Below are 22350 nucleotides of genomic sequence, written 5' to 3'. Positions count from 1 at the left end.
ATGATGTATTTTTGTGTTCTTCATTGTAAATATTTGACGCGGTTGCTACACCAACTATGCAACTAAGGATGGAACAACTTAGTGTAACAGTGGGGCTGAAGATGGCCTAAAGGTCGAAACGTACGTCCCTCCAATACACAACTGGATTGATTGACGTAAGTTACAATCATTAATTAAAACATCAATCCGTTTGCTACAAATCTATCATGGTAGTACCGCGATGCGCGGAAGGATAGGCCTACATTCATCGTTTCAATTTCAATAGGATTCTGAATACAATTCCTCATTGAATTTACACCAATACTGATTCAACCTTTAATAAACTAAAAAAAACTGCACTTGTAGGAGTTTATAAAAAAAAAATTTTCTGTTAGTTGAAACATTTAATAGTTTAGTTTGGTACTACTTTTTGTCTCCGGTACAAGCATGGTAGTTATTTTTCCAATATCACATGTTTCTTCCGATATAAGCCGATGATATCGCAAGCAAAATATCGATTTATATCAGTATCAGAAGCACCGTGTCGTCTATCTGCTAGTGTCAAGTCAAGGCCAAGTAGAACATAAAGTGTGAGGTTAAGTTAGTTGGTACTCTTAATTTTTCAGATTCCAGATGTTTAATTCTTTTCTTATTGGTTTTATGAGTAAACTATTTAGGCCTACATTTTTTCTAATAATTCTTGATTCTGACTATTCGATATCGTCTTACGGTATACCTGGAAAAGGTATAATATCAGTCTGGAAAACCTGAAAAAGTCAGGGAATTTCATTTTCCAAAATCAGTACCAACCCTGAATAACAGCCTCAAATTTTGGAAAAAGTTGCAAGCTCCGACAGACCACATCACGGGCGAAAATAGTTAAACAACTCCTTTACAAAGACTTCGCTGGAAATGCATCTACAAGGTCAGTGTTTTTTAGTGGATATAGACATTAATTTAACATTTAGTCAAAGCAATTAATTTACAATTTCTCGCGATTGTTGTACTAGATTAACACTCAAACACTGTTAGATGATAATGCAGTAAATTGTGAAATATTCACCTTCTTTTACCACGGATCTTATTGTTATATTGTGTTTATCAAATGATTGACATAGGTAAAAAAAAATTGCAAATCAATTAAAGGAACAACTGGGGTATGACTCATAAACATTACAGTATTGCATTTATCGATTTAATTAAGATTGGTTTTATAACATAAGATTATTCTATTAATTTAATATATTTTTTCAGATATGGTTTGGAAAAAGAGAAGGTTGCGATTGCCCAACTAACTGAACTACTCTTGATTCAAGTGGAACCGTGTGATCTGTTCATCGACAGGCAGTACCCCTTCCTTGCAGCAAGCCCAGATGGAATGTTCGATAACAAATTCCTCGTAGAAGTGAAATGTCCAGCAAAGGCCAAAGACTTGACCCCAGTTGAAGCAGTAAAAAACAAAGTTATAAAATACTGTACAGAATATGAAGGGGAGATTTTTCTAAAGAAAAACCACAATTACTATTATCAGGTGCAAGGACAGCTTCGTGTAACCAATAAGCCATATTGTTGGTTTGTTGTTTGGACCCCTCATGGAATGTCTGTTGAGAAAATAGTGAAGGACGACAATTTTTGGAGTTCAAACATGGAAAAACGACTGTTAGATTTTTACGAATCGTCTTTGCTTCCAGAAATCATTGATCCTAGACATCCCAGAGGAATGCCTATCAGAGATGGAATTTAATTGTACATTTTGATACAATTTCAAATTAAACTTCAATTTGGAGCTATGTCAGCATTGTTGTTTGATTATTTTCACTTTTAATAGTTCATTTTAACTATATCCGTTAACTATATACTTAATATTAAATAATCCATACAATTAATCATCTTATGACCATACAAGATTTATTTTAATTTAATTAATATTATACAGTAATATAATAAATCGATAGATGCCGTAGTTATACATATTAAATCTTATGTGTGCATTGAAATTTATTTATCCATTAGCTTTAAAGATAGGGTAAATACAATTTGTGGTAAAATCAGCAAGCTTAATACTTAATTTGAAGAAAGAGAATGAGCTATAATATTTCAGATATCATAGGTGCTGTTAGCACAATTTGTCAGCATAAATTGTAACTGTCGATGGTCAGTGTGAGTGTAGCCAACGGTTGCAGTGGCATAGCGCAGCGATAAGCGAGCATCTGTTGTTGTGTACCGTGGCTGCCTCCAACCACAACCACTAACTAATCCCCTCCACGGAGGCCATGACCCTTCCCCTCACGCGCCTGGCCGAGGAGCGCGCCAAGCGGCAGTCGGTCGAACTGTAATGCGATTTTGCCGTAGAGGTAGAGCGGAGCCTTAAGTTTTGGGAGTCGAAAAACTATGAAAATTTTGCACTTTTTTCAGTTTTTCGCTTAAAACTCCTAAGTAACGAATCCTAAGGAAAATGTTGTTCAAAGGTGTCTTTTAGTGCATTTAATTATGCGTCGATTGGTGTTAAATAAGTCAAAATCGGCCGAGCCATTTAGCCGCTATAGCTTTTCAAAGTTTGGATATTTTCATCAACATGGCCAAAAGGTTGATTATTTGGCCAGTTTCCGGCTTACAACTCCTAAATTAACGCATGCTATACAAAAATGCACCTGTAGTTAGTTTGGAAAACACATAATTCTGCGTATAGTGTTTTTTTTACTAATCAGTAACGGTAATTGATTGTCACCTACTTTGTATGGTCGCCATTTCATTGAAAAAAGTAAGTTAAAGTTGGGAAATTGTACTAAAATTGGTTACAACGTAGATCCTGTCCTTAAATGGATTATGAATTATTAGATATTGGTTTATTCCATGATAGTCATCCAGAGGTTTATCTAATAAGGTGTGAAGAGAGTAAGACCCCCTATGTAATTTTAAGTCAAACATTGTTTTCTGAGGTTCCGAAAATTCTAGGATTCATCCCAACCTCCCATTATATACGATTTATCCATGTATTCATCTTTCAGTTTTTGGCTTACATCTTCTAACGCATGCTATAGAAAAAATGTACATGTAGTTAGTTTAAAGAGCATAAACGTCTGCGTAGATTTTCAATTCATTAAGATCGGCTTCATCGTTTAACCGCTATTTATTGTTAACACTAGATCGGATGCTTGTCAAGTTTCCGAAGCTTAAAATCTTACCTTTGAAATCTGGCAAACAACCAGCCTAATTACCAAAAACATAGGGGATATGGCAGTGAATCTATCAATAAATCTATCCACTAGTGTGACGTCATGGATCCTGCAGCATGGCCTATTTTTCTATTGGGGCCTTGTCTGAACACGTCCTTAACTAATAGCATAGATAAAACATACTCCCAATAGCTTTGACTATTAATAATGCTTGTCATGCTGTTCATGCTGTTTACTCCAATCAATGTGGATCTCACTGTGTTCTGAAGGGTTACAACATTTGGCGAAGTTGCAGAAGCAGGTATTGACCCTATATATGGTGGGAGCAGAAAATATCCAAATCAAGTGAGGGTTGGTCTCTTCTAGAGTACATTTTCAAAATCTAATTTGACTTTAATTCTACCAAAAGGGGCTGCTCATCCACCAATCCTTTAGAGCTTATTTAAAAGTGTACTTAATTCTGAGAGATAGGTATAGAAAATTAACGCCAATGGATTAACTCCCATCACTACGGCTAATCCACCGTTTCGACAAAAATTTCTCAACTCCGTCTACCTATCTCGACTATCGTGTACATGTAAAAAAAGGTTTACATTATCTTGCTACTTTTGAAATGCAGGGATATAATGCACTACTGTCTGAAAGACTTGCAAGGGGCACGATTATCTCAATTCGATATCTGACGAAAAAGATGGTAGCGTATACCGAATTTCACCATTTGTGGCAACGGCAAGACAAAAGAGCAAGGAATTAATCCTTATTCTTATTCTTAAGATTCCAATGATGAGAAGTAGAGAAGTTATATGGTGAAATCTACGAAAACTCCCAATCGGTTTTTTTTATAGGCCAAAATACATAAAAACTATGTAAACATCTTTCGTTTATTAAGCTAAAAAATAACATTTTTGCTACATTTAATAAAATCTTTCTCGTTGTAATCTTACTAATATTATAAATGTGAAAGTTTGTGTGTTTGTTTGTTTATTTGTTTGTTTGTTTGTTTGAAGTTCAATCACGCATTAACTACTGGACGGATTGGGCTGAAATTTGGCATGATGATAGCTCACATTCCCGATTAACATATGGGCATATTCATATCTCAAAAATCTTTTCGGTCTCCGCCCCAGTGGCTCTGAAGATCCCCATGTTAACCTAATTCAACATACTAACACCATAGATAAAACATACTCCCTTAGTAGATTTCTCATCCTAATGGAACAGCTGAAGAAAATTTTATTGTTAGTTCTGTACGGTTTATGTTAGAGGTCGTGTTTTGTTTACAATTTGTTTCCCGTAAATACAGTCATTTAAAACCTCGTTTAACCAAATAATACGATAAAATCACAAACAATAAATTGTCCCCTAGTTATTTAACTAAACAGTAAAGCACAAATCAAGAAATTAACCCGAAAATAATAGAAACAAAATTTCGTCGACACTAGCGCCCAGTGTGGCGTACATGAACTAGACATGAAAAACGAGCTTCAAAATTTACAATGGGATGAGAAGTCTACTTGTGTTGGTTAGTCTATGCTAATACCCATCCATAATGGACCATCAATAATGGTCATGAGTATTCATATTTAAAGGGAATTAAAGAATGTAGTCAGCTGTTTCAACTGAAAAAGCTGGTTCTATGATTTTAAAAAGCTTTAAAAAGTTATAAGATTTACCAACAGGGTGCAGCACTATTATTTTTTTATCATTCATGAAAACAGCTAATTTGAACTAAGCAGCAGCAAAAAACTGTGATAAGCAATGAGAACTGTCAAAGAAGGATTGTTTACAGTTATGTTTATTTTTTGATTTCATGAATAATTTGTGACATTTAGCAAATTTTTATAATTTGTTTTTATCTATTGTTTAGGTGAAGTGGTAGAACATTATGACTATTGTAGACGTGTCATACTATAGTATACTGTAAATTTCAAGAAGAAAATTTTATCAAACTGTGTCTTCCCCCATTGCAAACGCAAAGCTTGAGTATAACTGGAATAATCATTTTATACTTATATGCCAACCCCGTACGAAGGACGGGTATGACTGCTAGTATCTTTTTATATATTAGAATCGCTTAACACCATTTTGGAGTGTCCAGAGATGGGATCGTATAAATGGGAGCTTAGGACGAATCCTAGAATTTTTGTAACCTCAGATAACAATATTAAATTTAAAATTACATAGGGGGTCTTGCTACCCTTCCCTTCACACATTCTTGGATAAACCTCTGGATGATGATAAATATGAAATTAACTATCTAGTAATTCATAATCATAATTCTAAGCCGAATTTTATGTTTTCCAAACTAACTACAGGTGCATTTTTGTATAGCATGCGTCGTTTAGGAGTTGTAAGCCGAAAACTGTTCAAATAATCAACCTTTTGTCCATGTTGATGAAAATATACCCACTTTGAAAAGCTATAGTGGCTAAACGGCTCGGCCGATTTTGACGTATTTAACATCAATCGACGCGGAATTAAATGCACTAAAAGACACCTTTGAACAACATTTTCCTTAGGATTCGTTATTTAGGAGTTTTAAGCGAAAAACTGAAAAAAGTGCAAAATTTGCATAGTTTTTCGACTCCCAAAACTTAAGCAGACGTCAGAATCCGTCGCAAACTCACAGGAGTCTTATTTGGGACTCCCAAAAGGTATTAAAACACTTTCCAGCTTTAGACGATTTTTTGGGGAGCATATGTCTAATTTGCCTGGGCTACAATGGTAAGGCCAAGAAATTTAGTATTTTCAACTTGCATAATTTCCTCATTATCTATGTAAATATTTATTTCCTCTTTAATTTCTCTTGTTTAGTGCAAAATCATTTGCAGTTAGTATTTTGAGTGTTCAAAATTGAATCGTGAGTAATAAAGAAATCTTTAATTTTTGCTAACTCCATTAAGGAGTGAATTTCTAATTCTATACCAGTTTTTGCAGACATTATAAGGTTTAAATCATCGGCGTACAAACAGAGCTGATTTTTGATAGAGTTTAATTTACTTAGGCAATTCAGCATATCACTTATGTAGCAGATAAATAATGATGGTCCAAGTATTGACCCTTGGTGTACTCCATATTTAACTTTTTCTGATGTTGACTGAAATTTAACCCATTTGCATCGGATGACGTACCAGTACGTCAAGTCAGTGATGTGCAGTATCGCGGCTGACATACTGGTTCGCCAGCCATGAAATCTAAAAATTTTTTTTTTTTTAATGAACCATTTGCACTTACAATATATACATATAATATTTAAATTTGTTCATAAAAATATTATGTTCCTTGAATGATTTCATATTTACGTAATACAGGCAGTTATTTAACAATTTTTATGAAAAGTATGAAAAATAGTGAAAACGTGTCCTAAATACATATACATATAAAATACATACATTTATATACATTATATGTTTTATATTATTTTAAGCAATAAAATACTATAAAGCATTATAAAAAATAGTCTAATATTTTTTCAGGCAGGTATATGCACATTTTTGTTGAGAAATGTATAAATTAGTGTAAACATATCCTAATCCTAAATACATATAAATATACATACAAAATTCAAAATAATATAAAAATATAAATTTTATTATGATTTTCAGCTATAAAATACTATAAATCATCATAAAAACTAGTCAAATGTATATTTTTTTATTTTTAATGTTTCAGTGATACTGGGATTTTTTGTAAATAAATAAGACGGTGCAAATGGGTTAATAACTTGATTTTTGTCAGTTTTTGATACTTCTACATATTGATCTCTATCAGTTAAGTATGATTCAAACCATTTTAAATACGAATTCCTGATTCCTAGGCTATTAAGTTTGTCAAACATTTTTGAGTGGGAAATACTGTCAAAGGCTTTTGATAAATCCATATAAATTCCGGTAAATTTCTCTTGCTTATCTAATGACTCTATGATTGATTCAACAAAACTTATTAAAGCAGTGGAAGTGGATTTATTTTTCCGAAAGCCATGTTGTTCGTGATTAAAAAGATTATATAGTTCTAGGTGTCTTAAGAGATTTAATTGCAATGCTTTTCAAAAAATTTTGATATCGATGGAAGAATAGAAATTGGTCTATAATTTTATTCAAGTAGGCATATAGGGATTTTATTCATATAGGGAATAAGCTATTACCATAGGTCTCATGGTAAGACCTGTACCCGGGACCGATTTCCTTTTTTGTTTTGAGGTCCCAAGAGGCCAAAAACACCATCCGTTCAATTCATGTACATATATATATATGTGTGTGTGTTTGTGTGTGTCCGTTAGCACGATAACTCGAGCAAAAATTATCCGATTTTAATGAAATTTGGTACAAACGTTTAAAACGAGTTTGCGGACCAGCATAATCGGACCATGGGAACATGGGTTGGTTTATGGGGTAAAAATGTGTGTTTTCCCATTTTTGACCCTAAAAAGAAAAAAAACTGCAATTTATCTCTAAACCATTGTATAGAGCTTAAAAAAAGAAATAATTTAGTATATTGAAGCGCTTTTGTATGCCTAACAGTCACAGAGAAAATTAAAAAAAAAGTGTAATTTAAAATTGCCATGTTATTTTTATAGAGAAAATGAAAACTGTTGTAGTTTACATGTTTATAGTTATATGTAGATAAAATTTGGCAAATTTATTTATTTCATTTTATAATATTGACGTATGGTCAAAAAACACTTTTTACCTTCCCCGTAGCAGCACACCTAAACACTGACTTGTTAAATCTAATGTTATTTAAATTGGGAATAAATATGTCTTATTTATAGAAATATTTTAGTAAAAATGTACAAGTTTAAATTCGCTTAGTCTGCAGGTTTGCTGCGGCAGGGGTATTAATGCTTTGTGTGTATTGCTTCTATAGCTACAATTATTTAATTTTAATACACATAAACTAGCCTTTTTTAGTTCGCTTTGCTAAATATTCCTGTTACCAGAAAAAAAAACTAAAAAAAAACTGTCTAAATTACTTTTTAATGTGGTGGATAAAAATTTCTGACACTGGATATAGTGGATATATTATTAGCTAATATACTGCACAAAAAATTACCATTGACATGTCTCTAAATATTATTATGATTGAAATTTAAATTTCTTTGTTTGTTTTAGAAGCACAAGACGATGATTTGTGGAGTGCTTTTGAAGATTGCGGATGCATTGAAAGTGTCCGTGTTGTTAGAGACATTAAAACTGGAATTGGAAAAGGTTTTGGTTATGTTAATTTTAAGGTAAGTTGAAGAATGAAAATATGGTTTTATTCTAGCTCAATCAAAACAGGTGTTTGCTTGGATTGATGGTTTTACTCGTACATCTTTTGTAACAATAAGATTAAACACATTATTTCATTTTACTTAAGACAATCTCTATTGTTCTTAAGTGTTCATGGATCTCTTAATTAGTAATGTAAATAACTACAGTATACAATTGTCAATATGCTCATTCATATTCAATTGTTTAAAAATGGTGATTTTTAAAACTTTGCAGGATTATATTTGTATCGTCTTTCCAACTAACAGCTGTTTTGCTATATAACAATGCAAGCGGCTATCGGAGATAGACTGCATCTTATATGAGATTTGTAACAATTAAAATTTTCGTTATAAAATATCCAGTAACTTACTGTAATTGAATTTTTAATAATAAGCTTTATGTATTAATACTAGGTGTGCAGTCTCAGTTCTGCCAATTGAGTGGAGGAGCGATCAAAAGAATAAACAAATAATCTTTTTTCCTAAATAATATTTGAATTAAAAAATAGCCCTGCTGCAGCAAACTTGCAGATTTCTATTTACCTAGCTGGATGTTTACTCAAATAATCCCTTAAAATTGTCAGATTTTTTCCTATTTAAATAACATAAATTTTAACACGTTCAGTGCGGGCTACATCTATTGATGTAGTTGCGCCACTCCCACTTCATTAGTTCAGTATGAGCTCAGCCATTGCCGGGGAACGTTATAATCGTTGCCAGCCTGTAGCTTAGATGCAAGCTTTATTCTGGTGTAGGTTGGTACTAAACTTTCCCGTAAAATCCCGTCTGGCAATGCTTTTGTCCTGGTTTCGGTTTCGATTTGCTACCACAGAGGTAATGAGGTGTTTTTTTGTATTAAAATGTCGATAGATTGGTATCAAAATGGCCAAATTTGATTAAAATATATCCATAAACAAGCTGACTACAGTTCATTTATCTATACTACAGGTCGCCCAGTGGTCATAAACTCGACCAAATATATGTAATGTACAGACTTCACTATTTTCACCCTATGCTGTAATTAAAACATGTGATTGAAATTTATTTCATTTGTTTTGATTTTCTGTTTATATGCCGTCGTTATTTTGTCACCTGGGCCCTGTTTCATAAAGATACTAGTCTAGTAATTACTAGTCTAGTAAATACTAGTCCCGTATTTACCTGTCCTACTAATTTGTGTTTCATAAACGTTTTTATACCGCTAGTAAATACTAGTGTATTTTACTAGTCACGTGACCAAAACTACTAGTCACGTGACCAACTAATGAAATAATGTTAATTACTTTACAAGGTAAACTTTCAAAACAAATTTCTAACCTCAATCACGGGTTTTCAAACCCTTTATAAAGGGTTTTAATTTTGTTTTCATTTGATACAAAAAGTAAATAGTTGTAGAAACGCAGTGTTTTCTTTTAATTAATAACTATATAGACACATAAGTAAAACAATCACACATTATTTATCAAACCGCTATTATGTTCATCAATGAGCCTGCCGACGCGCCGGCGCGGCGTCGCGTCACTGCAATCAACACGGTGATTGTAGTAGCCGGTTGTAGGCGAAACAATTGGGTGGAAGTTGATCTGTTGCTGCCGCATTCGCTGTGGTTTGTATAGTTTTTGTTTTATTCTGACATATAAAATTAAGCTTGCTCTAAGTAAAGAAAAGAAGGCTCAAATTTTGAATGTAATTAAATCGTCTAAGGACATTTTGTTTATTGGAACGGTTTCAAGTACCCTTACCTATGTTTTCAAATATTCGAATGCATAAGGATATTTGGGTTAAAAAACATTTGGTGATATTCTAATTTTGAGTCTACAAACCATGAATAATAAGCCTAAACGTTTATTGATGCAACGAATAATTGCAACGCCGTTACAAGCAATGGAGAAGTAGGTTTTCAAGTATAGTAAAACATGGCATAGGCGCTATTGCAGGGCGTAGCTCAGAGGTGGAGTTTTCGCTTCTAATGTGGTGGGTCCCTGGGTTCAAATCCGCACCACTCACTATACTTTTTGTTCCATTAATTAAACTTTTACATGTTTTTACATTAAATAACAGCTCTAATCAACATCTAATTTTTTATTACTTTGAATAACAAATTCAGAATACCAAAATGGATTAAAAGTAATGTTTTTATGATGAGCAGTTCAGTCCAACGCCCAAAAATCAAATATAGACCTACAAAATTGTTAGTAAATCACAGGGTTTTAGCTATTTAGGGAAGCAAATAATAAGCACCTTAAAAAATACAATGCAACTCCTCTTTAAAATTGTCTTACTATTATTTCCTATTAAAATGTCTTTAAATAAAACCGAGAGCCTTGGGTGTAAAATAATCTGATTAATGTTGCAATGTTGGATACATTTTTGTACATCTTTGTATGCAATATGGTATGCGGTTTTTTAATTTGGTTTATCTCAAAGATTAAAAATATTTTATCTGTGATAACTAAATAGTTGATATAACCATGAAATTTAACTCAAGTAAATTTAGACTAAAATTTCACAGAAATTGATAACTTATAATTATAATTATTCTAATAGGGCGATTTTACATACATTATAAAATTCAATTTCACTCATTTTGTACTTCGCCACATTTATTGATTGTAATTTACATCTAATAATTATAATTTTAGCACTCACAGATCTATTTTTATCTTAAATTGCAAACTTGAGACAATACGCACTTGAAAAAAGAATTCAATAATTCATTTTTTAAGTGATGTGTGTAATGAAATAACACTCTTTCCAAAAATACTAGTCTACTTCAAATAATACGGGTGTAGAGAGGTTGTTAGAAAATGACAAGTATTTACCAGTGTAATTTACAAGAGTAAATCTTTATGAAACACATTGCTGTCTACACTAGTAAAAACCACTAGTAATACTAGTCCCTACACTAGTAACTAGTATTTTACACTAGTAGGTTTTTGAAACGTAGACTTGTAAAATACACTATTATTACTAGTCCATGGACTAGTAAATACTAGACTAGTATTTTTATGAAACAGGGCCCTGCATTGCAACCCAAAACCCATGTTAGTTTTTCAAAATTTTAAATTTACTTTTTGTGATTATTTTTGAGTCTATTTAATTAATAAAGGGATTCTGCATGTATACGGGAAAATATCTTTATAAAGCTATGGCTCCAGAGGATGCGGAATCTCCGCCGTGCGGTGCAATTTTTTCCGCTGCGGAATTACGACACTGGTTTAATGGCGTTCCCATGTATGCGGTTCCACTGACGTGCGTTTCCGCATCCCAAATTTTCGGTTCCGCATGGCGGACAAATCATAATGGTCTGAGAGCAGTGGCAGTGCGGATTCCGCCAGCGGAGAAGAGCCATCAAATAATTATTGTGACCGATCAATTTAGTTTTCTAACTTAATTTTCAATAACCTTATTCTTTTTGGGGCTTGTATTTTTTATTCGTGTATCAATAAAACTACAATTTAAGTTCAAATTGATATTTTATTTATGTTTACTATCACCATCCTCATAAAAAATGAACAAGGTGATTTTTAAGAACTAGGTCTAACATCAGTTTATAATAAAAGTAACCACAATTCAAAATAATTCGGTTTGAATATTACCTAATATTATTTTATGGTATTTATGGTATTATATTTGTGTTCCATACTCGTCGCTAGTTTGGACAGAACTGAATTTCCCCAATGTTTTTTCCGCAGTCAGTGGAACCACCTCTCCAGATTTACGCTGCAGAAAATCACGCACTGCACGGCGGAAGTTCCGCAGTCTGTGGAACCATAGCTTAACAGTATGCGTAGATTTTCCCTGCGATTCACATGAGCTGAGAAAAAAGGTTTTCAAGAAACATGATTGTCTATTAATTTTATAGGATATGGTGTATAAAATCCAATGTATGTTTATGTTTTTCCTTTTATGCGTTACCAAACCGGCCACGTGATCGTGATGAAACTTTGAGAAGTTGTTCTATACACGCCCAAGAAGGTTTCTGACTTAGGGATGGTCAAGTCTCGAAATTTCGGGAAATTTTCGGGAAATTTTAAATCTCGTTACACGAGACGAGATTTCTTTTTGGCCGAGATTTTTATCGAGACGAGAATAAAAAAAAAAAAAAAAAAAAAAATTTAAAACGCCTGCAGAAAGTCAATGCAATACCCGCAATACAGGAGCGTGTTGTAGTTGCGTTTCCTTTGCGAAGGCGTTCTTATTTAATTAATTCTTTAAATGTATAAAAAGTCAAAACAAGTACCTAACTATTTTATAAAAATTAATATTGCTTTTATTTTATGATTTATTTTATTTTAGGATAAGTTGAACTCTATCCTAACTGATATCACTATGTTTTCTAATCGTAGGCATTTTTAGTAAGTTAGGCGTGATTAATAAAAAAATGTTATGCTGATGTTTTTTAATAAATGATTGTAAATATTCTTGCCTATTATCATTATTTTTGTATTTAAACAGTCATCTAACAATGTTACAAAATCAGGTAAAAATTTTGAACGTGCATTTCCCGTTGTGTATGAGAAGGGAAATCCCGTCTCGATCTCGTCTCGAAAGTTTATGAGAAATAAAAAATCTTGTCTCGTCTCGTCTCGAACTAAAAATCCAATCTCGTCCATCCCTACTGTCCCATTCCCATCCTTAAACCCCCTTGGAGCTCTGCCCGAGTGGCTCTGGAGTTTCTCATGTGTACCCTATGGGTATTCTTTATAAATAATCAACGGATATTGACAGCTGTTTTTATGGGAAAATAACATAAAAGTTACAATAACTTTGGAACCGTAATTCTTACGGAGATTGGATGTGTACCATTTAATCAAGAATTAAAAGACTAAACTTACTAAATTTTTATCAAAATCATTCAGGCCATTTTTGAGAAAATTTAGATTTTTCCATTATTTTATAAATTTAATTGGGAAAAAATCTAAATTTTGAAAAAATTAAAAAAATCCTGCAGATACCACGGATTAGTACCTACATACCAAATTTCATCAAAATTGGACTACAGGTGTGGTCTGAGGCCTAGCTCTGTACACATCCACATATACAGACACACACACACACACAGACATTACTTCGAAAACCACTTTTTTGTGTTCAGGGGGGCCCAAAATGAATTTATCCACTCAAAACTCAAACTCGAAAGTTTTGACAAAAACAATACTTTTGTTATATACTATGGTATAGTACTGGGAGAAAACCAAAATGTATGTTGGTTTTCAATTGTACAGGCATTATTAAATTGACATTTGTTTGTTAAAATAACATGCTCACTGTTTGTTGAAATAATCGTGGTAAGTTTGTATCAAAATGTTCAGCCGTCAATTGTGTGATACGACTGCACAGTTTGCATAAGGCCCCATCTCAAAGAACTTCGCTTAGTTATTATAAATATCTTAAGGCATTACATTATCAAATTCTTCAGTGATATTATATGAAAATGCTTATATCTATAATGAATCTCTGTAGTCTGAAGATGCCGTGGAGTTGGCTTTGAAATTAAATGGGACACCCATCTTGGACAGAAATATTAGAGTGAGCAGAGTAGCACAAATGAGCAGTGGCAAGTCCAGAAAAGACAATGCTATAAAGAGAGTGAAGAAAAAATTGAAGATCAAGAAAGAATACCACGCACCTTCATCCGAGCAAGATGAACATGGAAAGATTAAAGTTTGGGAAAAAGTCAAAACTCAAAATGACTATCAAGGCCAAAAAAGCAAACCATCGCATCAGAAGAAGGTAACTAACTATGCTTCACTAATCGCTACTTGTGCAATAAGAGCGACTGCATGTAACACTGAGCCATATCTTGGGTACAATTAAGTCACCAAGATATTAGTATTGGATGTATACAAATTTTAAAATAGAGGGTTTATACGCATATCTTGGAGTGATTTGTAAAATTGAGGTTTGTTACAGCAAGGTTAAACAATATTAAATTAAATATTAAATTAAATTGTTTAGTTTTACAAGTGATTTTTAGGCCATTAAGCACCATGCATATCACACACACTAAAGTAAAAGTTTGTCTGTTTTTTTGTATGGGGCTCAATCAAGAATTAACTACTGGTCGGATTGGGCTGAAATTTGGCATGATGATTGCGTGTATTATTCCCAATTAACATGTAAACCTATTCTTATCTTAAAATACTCAAAAATACTTTCAGGCTCCGCCTCAGTGGCTCTGGAGTTACCAGTGGCGGCAATAAGAGCCCGCGGGCCCCCCCGCAAGTTTGTTCACCGGGCCCCCTCCCAACAATCTTAAAAAATATTATATATAAAATATTATATCACATGTATTACAGCCTAAACTTGCACTTTAGCTTGGTACAGCGTCTCCCAAGGCGTCATCATCGTCTTCCATGATCGCGGCAAAATGACCTATGACATCATCAGATAACAACATTATCGTCTCCCGCGTTCACGGCCCAATCCCTAATATCTCCCGCCCCGAGACGTCTTCCGCAATCCGGCAAAATATTGAACGTCTCCTGCGGCCGCGGATACATCGGCATCGTCACTCGCGGGGAAATGCTCTCGTCGATATCCGCGATAGCGGCAAAAACGTAGGCCTAATCTTTCAATTTTGTGAGCGTGATCCTCATCGTGGACATAAAAGCTTTAATTTTAATTGGGCATTATTGTACTGAGAAAATCGGCTTGAGCTTGATTTTCTGACTTTGTGCTTGATCTCTCAAGCTTATATACAGGCTCTGCTCGGTCATTATATAAAAATCAACAGTTTCCAAAGCGAACCGCTCTGATTTGGCCCGAGGCCTATAAGTAAGTAAAATTTTTTACCTGACTCTAAGTAAACAAATCTAAAGTGCAGCCTCCTAATAGTAAGAAATGAAGTGAAATGAAAATCCTTCTTTAGCGTCAATGAAAGAATGGAATTATTTATTAGTTAGTGCATCAGGCATCTAGGTTAATTCGCCGATTTGATCGTAAAAAATTGTCAAGTTCATTAAGTTAAATCAGCATTGAGGGCCCTCTCTGGTGTGCCCCACCGGGGCCTAGGAGGATTAACATTAATGTTTTATCCTCCTAGGCCGGGGACACATTGGTTCTAAATACGGCCCTATTATAAATAGCGTCTTCACGCAGTCCATGAGGACTGTTGATGCAACCTGCATGACTGATGACAATTCTTTTACTTAGGTTGGTAGAGAGTTTATATCGATCAGCCAAATAATAGTGTCAGTTAAGCTGTTGTAAACTACTTGTCCTAGTGCCTCTTACTGGGCTTAACAAATTTTCTGCATAAAAAAACGTATGGTAATTTCCATATAAATATTGTTATGATAGGGGGCCCGTGTGGCTTAGCCAGTCACACAATTGCGGGCCCGTGTCCCGGTAAAATTTCCCGAAAAATCCCGGTCAGGGCTCACGGGCCCCCCCACACCGCGGGCCCGCTATCGCCGCCGCTGGGAGTTACCCATGTTAACCATGCATATTCATATTTAAAAGGCATTAAAGAATCTTCACAGCTGTTTCAACTGAACAAATTTGTTCTATGATGTTCAATAGCATTAAAAAGATGCAAGAGAAGGTGTGTGCATGCGCATCCCTCTCCAATCCAAAAAGCCAAAGTGTGCTTGGCTCTACAGCTGAGCGGTAGGTAGGGTGTCACCTATTCAACTTATTGATGTTCCCACGATTTGTTCATTATTCTCCGTTCTCTCAAACTCTCTACACTTTAACCTGGGACCTCCATAGTTCGAATTTTATCTATTCTGACCTCTATCATTCAAACTCTCTTTCAAACTTCCTATAATTCGAAATATATAGTCTTTCCTCTGAAATTCGAATTAGCGGGGTTCTACTGTATAAAGAGTGCCACAAATTCACGATTATAAGCTGTGACATTATAAGGTAGTAGAATTCACGCTTTTCATACAACAGATCTATAGAACATAATTATTCTCTTTATCATTTTCTTCCCATTGCTAAGCATGGTTATGGCGGTTGGTATATTCTATATATACAGGGTGAATTTTAAATGAGTTCCCCCCCTACTTTTTTTTACATTTCTTAAGATATCAACTTCGGACCACGTCAGATCATTGTAGTGTAGTAATTACTTCATTTTGATAGGGTAAACATTTTTGGCCGCCATCTTGGATCCACCATATTGGATACAAAATTTTGTTTTCAAATGTAAAGGTAGGGTTGTGACCTATTGTTTCAAACTAGAATTTTACGCTCATTACAATGCCGCAATTAGTTTTAAAAAATTTTGATCCGTTCTAAAGTTATGAGGACGTTTTATATCTTCATTTTTAGCCCATTTTAACATTGTGCATTTACAAACTAAGACCATAATCTCAAAATAGTGCTAGATAAAGATTAGTATACACCACCATTCATTGTCGACCTATTATCACTTGCTTATGACGGATGTATTTTTTTCGGCCGCCATCTTGGATCTGCCATTTGAAATGTGATAAATTAATTTAAAATGAAGGTGGTGTTGTGACCCATCATTTTGAACTACTTTTTTATGCTGAACTCAATGCCGCAATCCGTTTTTGTCTCTCAGGCTTTCTTGATGAAATATTAAAATTATCTTACTTAAATTTCCAATATTTCTAAACACAAATTTGAAAATGCAAAACAGATTGCGGCATTGAATTCAGTATAAAAAAGTAGTCTAAAATGAAAGGTCACAACACCACCTTCATATTTAAATTAATTTGTCACATTTCAAAATGGCAGATCCAAGATGGCGGCCGAAAAAAATACATCCGTCATAATCAAGTGATAATAGGTCGACAATAAATGGTGGTGTATACTTATCTTTATCTAGCACTATTTTGAGATTATGGTCTTAGTTTGTAAATGCACAATGATAAAATGGGCTAAAAATAAAGATATAAAACGTCCTCATAACTTTAGAACGGATCAAGATTTTTAAAAACTAATTGCGGCATTGTAATTAGCGTAAAATTCTAGTTTGAAACAATAGGTCACAACCCTACCTTTACATTTGAAAAAAAAATTTTGTATCCAATATGGCGGATCCAAGATGGCGGAAAAAAATGTTTACCCTATCAAAATGAAGTAATTACTACACTACAATGATCTGACGTGGTCCGAAGTTGATATCTTAAGAAATGTAGAAAAAAGTAGGGGGGGAACTCATTTAAAATTCACCCTGTATATAAAACAAAGTTATGTTAGTTACACCACTTATAACTCAAGAACGGCTGTACTGATTTTAATAATTTTTGCTTTGTTGGATTTGTCTTTGTCTCGATTAACATTTAGGCATATTCAGTTTTGAATTTAACCTCAGGGCTAAGCCCCACTGGCCTGTAAAGTTTGTATGTTAAGCTTATGTTATGTATGTTGTTACTGTTGGAAGAATGTAAATAAACAAATATATTAATTGAAGTTATTTAACTAGATGGTTGCTTTCAAAAACTAAATGAAAAAATTCATATTTTTAAACATTTAGGTGACTATTTACACTATTATTTGTTTTCATCCAATTTACAAACTAAATTTCAATTATACTACCATTTCTTTGTCCAGGTAGCTACTACTTATATTTTCTTCTATTATTTACTAAAAATACCAAAGTCTACTACTGTATTTGTTTGCTATTGTAAAATCTAGCCTTTTTGAACTGTATTTCATGAGTGATTTCAATTGAGTGTCCTGATGGTAAAATACTTAATTTCACATAACTTGCACTTCACATTACCGTAGCTTTTTTCACATTTAGAGAAAAGTTTTTCTACAACACTGCTTTAATTTTACTATGGAGAATATCACAATACTAAGCTGTACGCAATTCACTTTTGCTTCTAAAATCAATTAAATATTTGTAAGTATATTCCTTTACTCAATGGTTAGCGTGTAAATTAATGTAAATACTATGAACTAAGGAACGATTAAAAAAAAGAACTGGTTTGTAATACGTTGTTGATTTCTTATCATACTCTTTTCATTACTTATTATAGTTTGTGTAGTATTATACAAATTGATAAAATTTGTGCCCTGATTTACGATAATAGGGGATGGCTTTCTTACAAAATGTAATACAAGTTTTCCGTCATTTAATTTGGCTTACTGTAATATTTACATAATGAGCTGCAGGTAATGATTCCTGACACTGGTTCAGTAGGTAGGGTACAACATAGGCCTATCTATTTTATGTGAAATCATAGTACAGTGTGTAAATTAAGTATCAAAACAAATCTGTATTTTTTAAACTGAAATAGATAGAAATATTCAGTTTGAGGCATTGATTGTAAACAAAGGTTATGCAATTTTTTACAGGATACCGTAGGGGGTGACTTTTTTTTCAAATAGCAACCCTTATTGAGTGACTCCTCATTTTGAAGGGTTTGTCAAAAGAAACACAATGACACAAACCCAATGTGAATATCTCTCCCTTAGCCAAAATGGCGGATATTCCAAAATGGATGCTTTTTCACATAGCTCAAATTTTGGAATACCCGCCATTTATGCTAGGGGTGAAATATCTACCTTGGGTTTGCGTCATTGTATTTCTTTTGACAAACCCTTAAAAATGAGGGGCCACTCAATAGGGGTTGTTATTTTAAATAAATGGTATCATCAATCTGACAAATACTTTCTCCCATTAGCTTGTCAACAACCTTTATCATGGGTAGGCGTTACCTGATATTTTATAGGAACAATCACAGAAGTCGCGAAACTTTTAAACCGTAAATTTTACAGCAATGGTGGGTTGCACTATACTGTTTAGAACTACAGTATAAAGCAAAGACCATGACATACTAATTTTAATCAAAAGCGGCACTTTAAAAAAAAATCAGTTTTCCGTTATTTTATGGGGTTTTAATGAGAAAATAACATAAGTTACAATAACTTTTGAACTGTAATTTTTTCAGCAATGTGAGTTATACCATTTTGTTCAAAATCTACAGTTAAGTGCTATAACCTAATAAAGTATCTATTTTGGTTTTAAAAAAATGCAGATTTGTTTTTTTGATATTTAATTTATACACTGTATATTGTTTTTTACTTTAATACAGTTAGTGATGTAAAATACCCGGGTATTTAAAACTCAGGGTAAATACTCAAAATCCGGTAAATACCCGGGTATTTTGGGTATTTATGAAATCAATTGAAATTAATTTATATTCACCCCTAAATATGTTATTGTTATCATTACATGAAAAATTAGGATAGTCTATAACACCTTTTACAGTAACTTGAAGCTTTGCTAGTGCCTTTTATTTAATGATTTAGCACTTTTTTTTTAATAAAACTAAATAAGAATAGGGTTTTATTTTTTATCAAGACAACACCTCATCAGAGAAATAATGAACCTAAACATACTTCTACTGTTATTAAATTATGATAGTTAAAAAATTTTATCGTATAAATGGCTTGGAAGGCTTCTGTGTTAACTTACCGCTTAGTTGGAAAAAATAATATATTTGGATAAGCCTACTAAAAAAATGTTTCTCCTGTTTTTTGGTCTAACTTAATATAGTTTTAAAAGATTTATTGTGCTATAGATTTAAATGTTTTGTATCACAAGTTTATGAAATTAGTTTTTTTTTTTTTTTTTTGATACCATTGATACCAACAAAAGATCTAGAACAAAAATATTATTAAATCCTGCCATCCTACAGATTGAATTTTAATTATTTTCTTAAGTTGTTTACACGCCTAGGCCACTACTAGGTTAAATTTTTATAATTAACTAGTGTCCCTGTTGCTCGAATTTGAGCAATTGCTGGCAATATTACAGGCGTTATTTTAAAACGAATTTCAACCAAGTCAGCAAATGTATGTAGGTACTGTTAACTAGGAGTACGCTCCGAAGTCGCGTATGAGAATGAACGAAGACAATTTCATACATACAAATATGTTATTTAACAGTAGATCAACCACATTCATATCAGTTGATCAGCTGCTCAAGAAGTTTTAACTTAATTAAGGCACTTATCAAATCCATAATACTATAGATGAAACAAACTCCCTAAGGGAGTATGTTAAATCTACAGTATGACAATACTTTTTCACCAAAGCAGTTTCTTTACTGCACTTTGGGCTTGTGTCATTAAAGCAGCTAGGACCAGGAATCAGGGAGATGGTTTATGCATGGATACTTTGGTCCAAGGTCATAAGACAGGTTTGAGAAAATCCACTAAAAGAACGGGTAAATCTTTCCAAATTCCGTGATGTATAACCAAAGAATGTATTTCAATTTATTACTAAAACCAGCAATATTGCTAGAAAATGCTAAGCAATATAGGTTTGTCAATCTAATAAATAAAATCTCCAACAATTATTATTTGTGATGATTCATTGCTGTAATGTACAGCAGTGTGTAAGAACATCTCTCACATGACCCATAAGAAGAATTACAATCATATCACAATACATGAGAATTTAAAACTTGTGTGGCGAGGTGGAGGAGAAAACACTATTTTGAACCAGCAGAAACTGCTGATTTTGTTGTGCGAGTGATAAAACAAATGTTTTAAAGTTTTAAAACTTCATATTTAGATTCATATTTTAAGTCATTATCATAATAGTTTTAAATGCAAAATTACTATGAAGGAGTAAATATTTTCTAAATATCAAGTATTTTTTTCCCTCCTACAACTTCACACACAATTGGAGAGTACTGTCAAATGTTCGACTCTCTAGAGGACGAGATCCTAAACATCGATGGTGAGGTGACTGTTTGGAGAGATTTTAATGCTAGTGTGGTGGAATGTGAAACAAACACAGGAAGGCGGTATGTTTTAGAGAGGGCAGCCAGGCTAGCTCTCTATATCCTAAACACAGGTGACGTTTCCAACATCCGTCACCCCCGGCATGGAAAGATGGTCCCTGACATCTCTCTGGCATCTGAAGCCCTAGCCCACCGGTCACTGATAGGAGAGTCTCTGAGGACTACTCTGCAAGCGACTTATCTGGCAATTTTCTTCAAGGATATTCCTGAACTTTCCTGAGCTGGGCAAATACACAATATGCCAGCTCAGTTCATCCATCTCAATGTATCTCAGTTGTCTTTGCCAGGGCACATTTCAGGGTTACATAAAAAATTAGCCTGTTGGGGACATTGGAAGTGCCTAATTTCAAGCTACGTTGACAATGCGTTCCACCATCTCCGGCATTTGATCGTTCCATGCCTAGGATTTTTGCCACCGCAGAAAGAAGCCAGTTAACTGGTGGAAACCCAAGATTGTAGAACCCTGGAGAATATGCCTTGAGCTTCAACGAGCAGCGCACCATGCCAGAAACTGGCCTGAAGCTAGATCGGCAGAGCTCAAGGCCGCAATTCAAGATCCCCATATAGTGCTATCAACTGGAGTAACGTCAGGTGCTGGAAGCAACTGTCAGGACATCCAGAACAATTCTTGAGTGATGGGCTACAAGATTGTAACCCAAATGATAGGGACTTGATCACCAACTACAGTCATGGAACCTGTCACCGTTGCTACTGTCATTGAAGCGTTATTTCCAAAGCATCCACCGCTACCAGCGAGGGAATTTGGAGATTAGGGCGCATTACCAGCCTTTCGGGAAGAGGGACTTTCCTCCGCTGTCCCATTCCTTAGAAATGGAAGAGCACCTAGCCCTGATGGCATTCCTGCATAATTTCTACAGCTTGTTGGTGTTCATTAGACTGTTACTTGAGATACAAGTTGCTAACTAATACCTGAAGAATTCAGTACTCAATACAGAACTTGTAGTCATGGATTCTGCTATGCTGTAAGTTAGTTGAAACCAATCTTAAAACTTAAAGTGTGGCCTATCTTTACATTCTAAGTGGTATTGAACTTGGATTTAAATGCAATAATGTCTTGTAAATTTTTATTTGGTTGCTTGTTTTTATGAATATTAACTTTAAAATAACCTTTAGAGAGTCCCCATTTTCAAGTTTTACATCGAATGAAAGTTGTTTTTTTTTTATATGGGACTCTTTTATCT

General features: G+C 33.8%; 1 protein-coding gene across 3 annotated transcripts in view; it reads left to right on the top strand.

Moving 5' to 3' along the window:
• LOC128988063 (RNA-binding protein 34-like) overlaps positions 1–22350 on the top strand; it is a 47100-nt gene that overhangs the window by 11894 nt on the left and 12856 nt on the right. For all 3 annotated transcript variants that reach the window (XM_054409248.1, XM_054409246.1, XM_054409249.1), the window contains exons 3-4: positions 8267–8385; positions 13873–14142. In XM_054409248.1, coding sequence (XP_054265223.1) covers positions 8267–8385; positions 13873–14142 — 389 coding nt within the window. The remainder of the gene's footprint in view (positions 1–8266; positions 8386–13872; positions 14143–22350) is intronic.

This window comes from Macrosteles quadrilineatus, unplaced genomic scaffold, assembly GCF_028750875.1.
Source record: "Macrosteles quadrilineatus isolate MER2022 unplaced genomic scaffold, UCM_ALF_1.0 Scaffold_2__2_contigs__length_208266976, whole genome shotgun sequence".
Lineage (NCBI taxonomy): Eukaryota > Metazoa > Arthropoda > Insecta > Hemiptera > Cicadellidae > Macrosteles > Macrosteles quadrilineatus.
The sequence above is the reverse complement of the archived record's forward strand: the minus strand, read 5'-3'. Positions and strand labels throughout refer to the sequence as shown.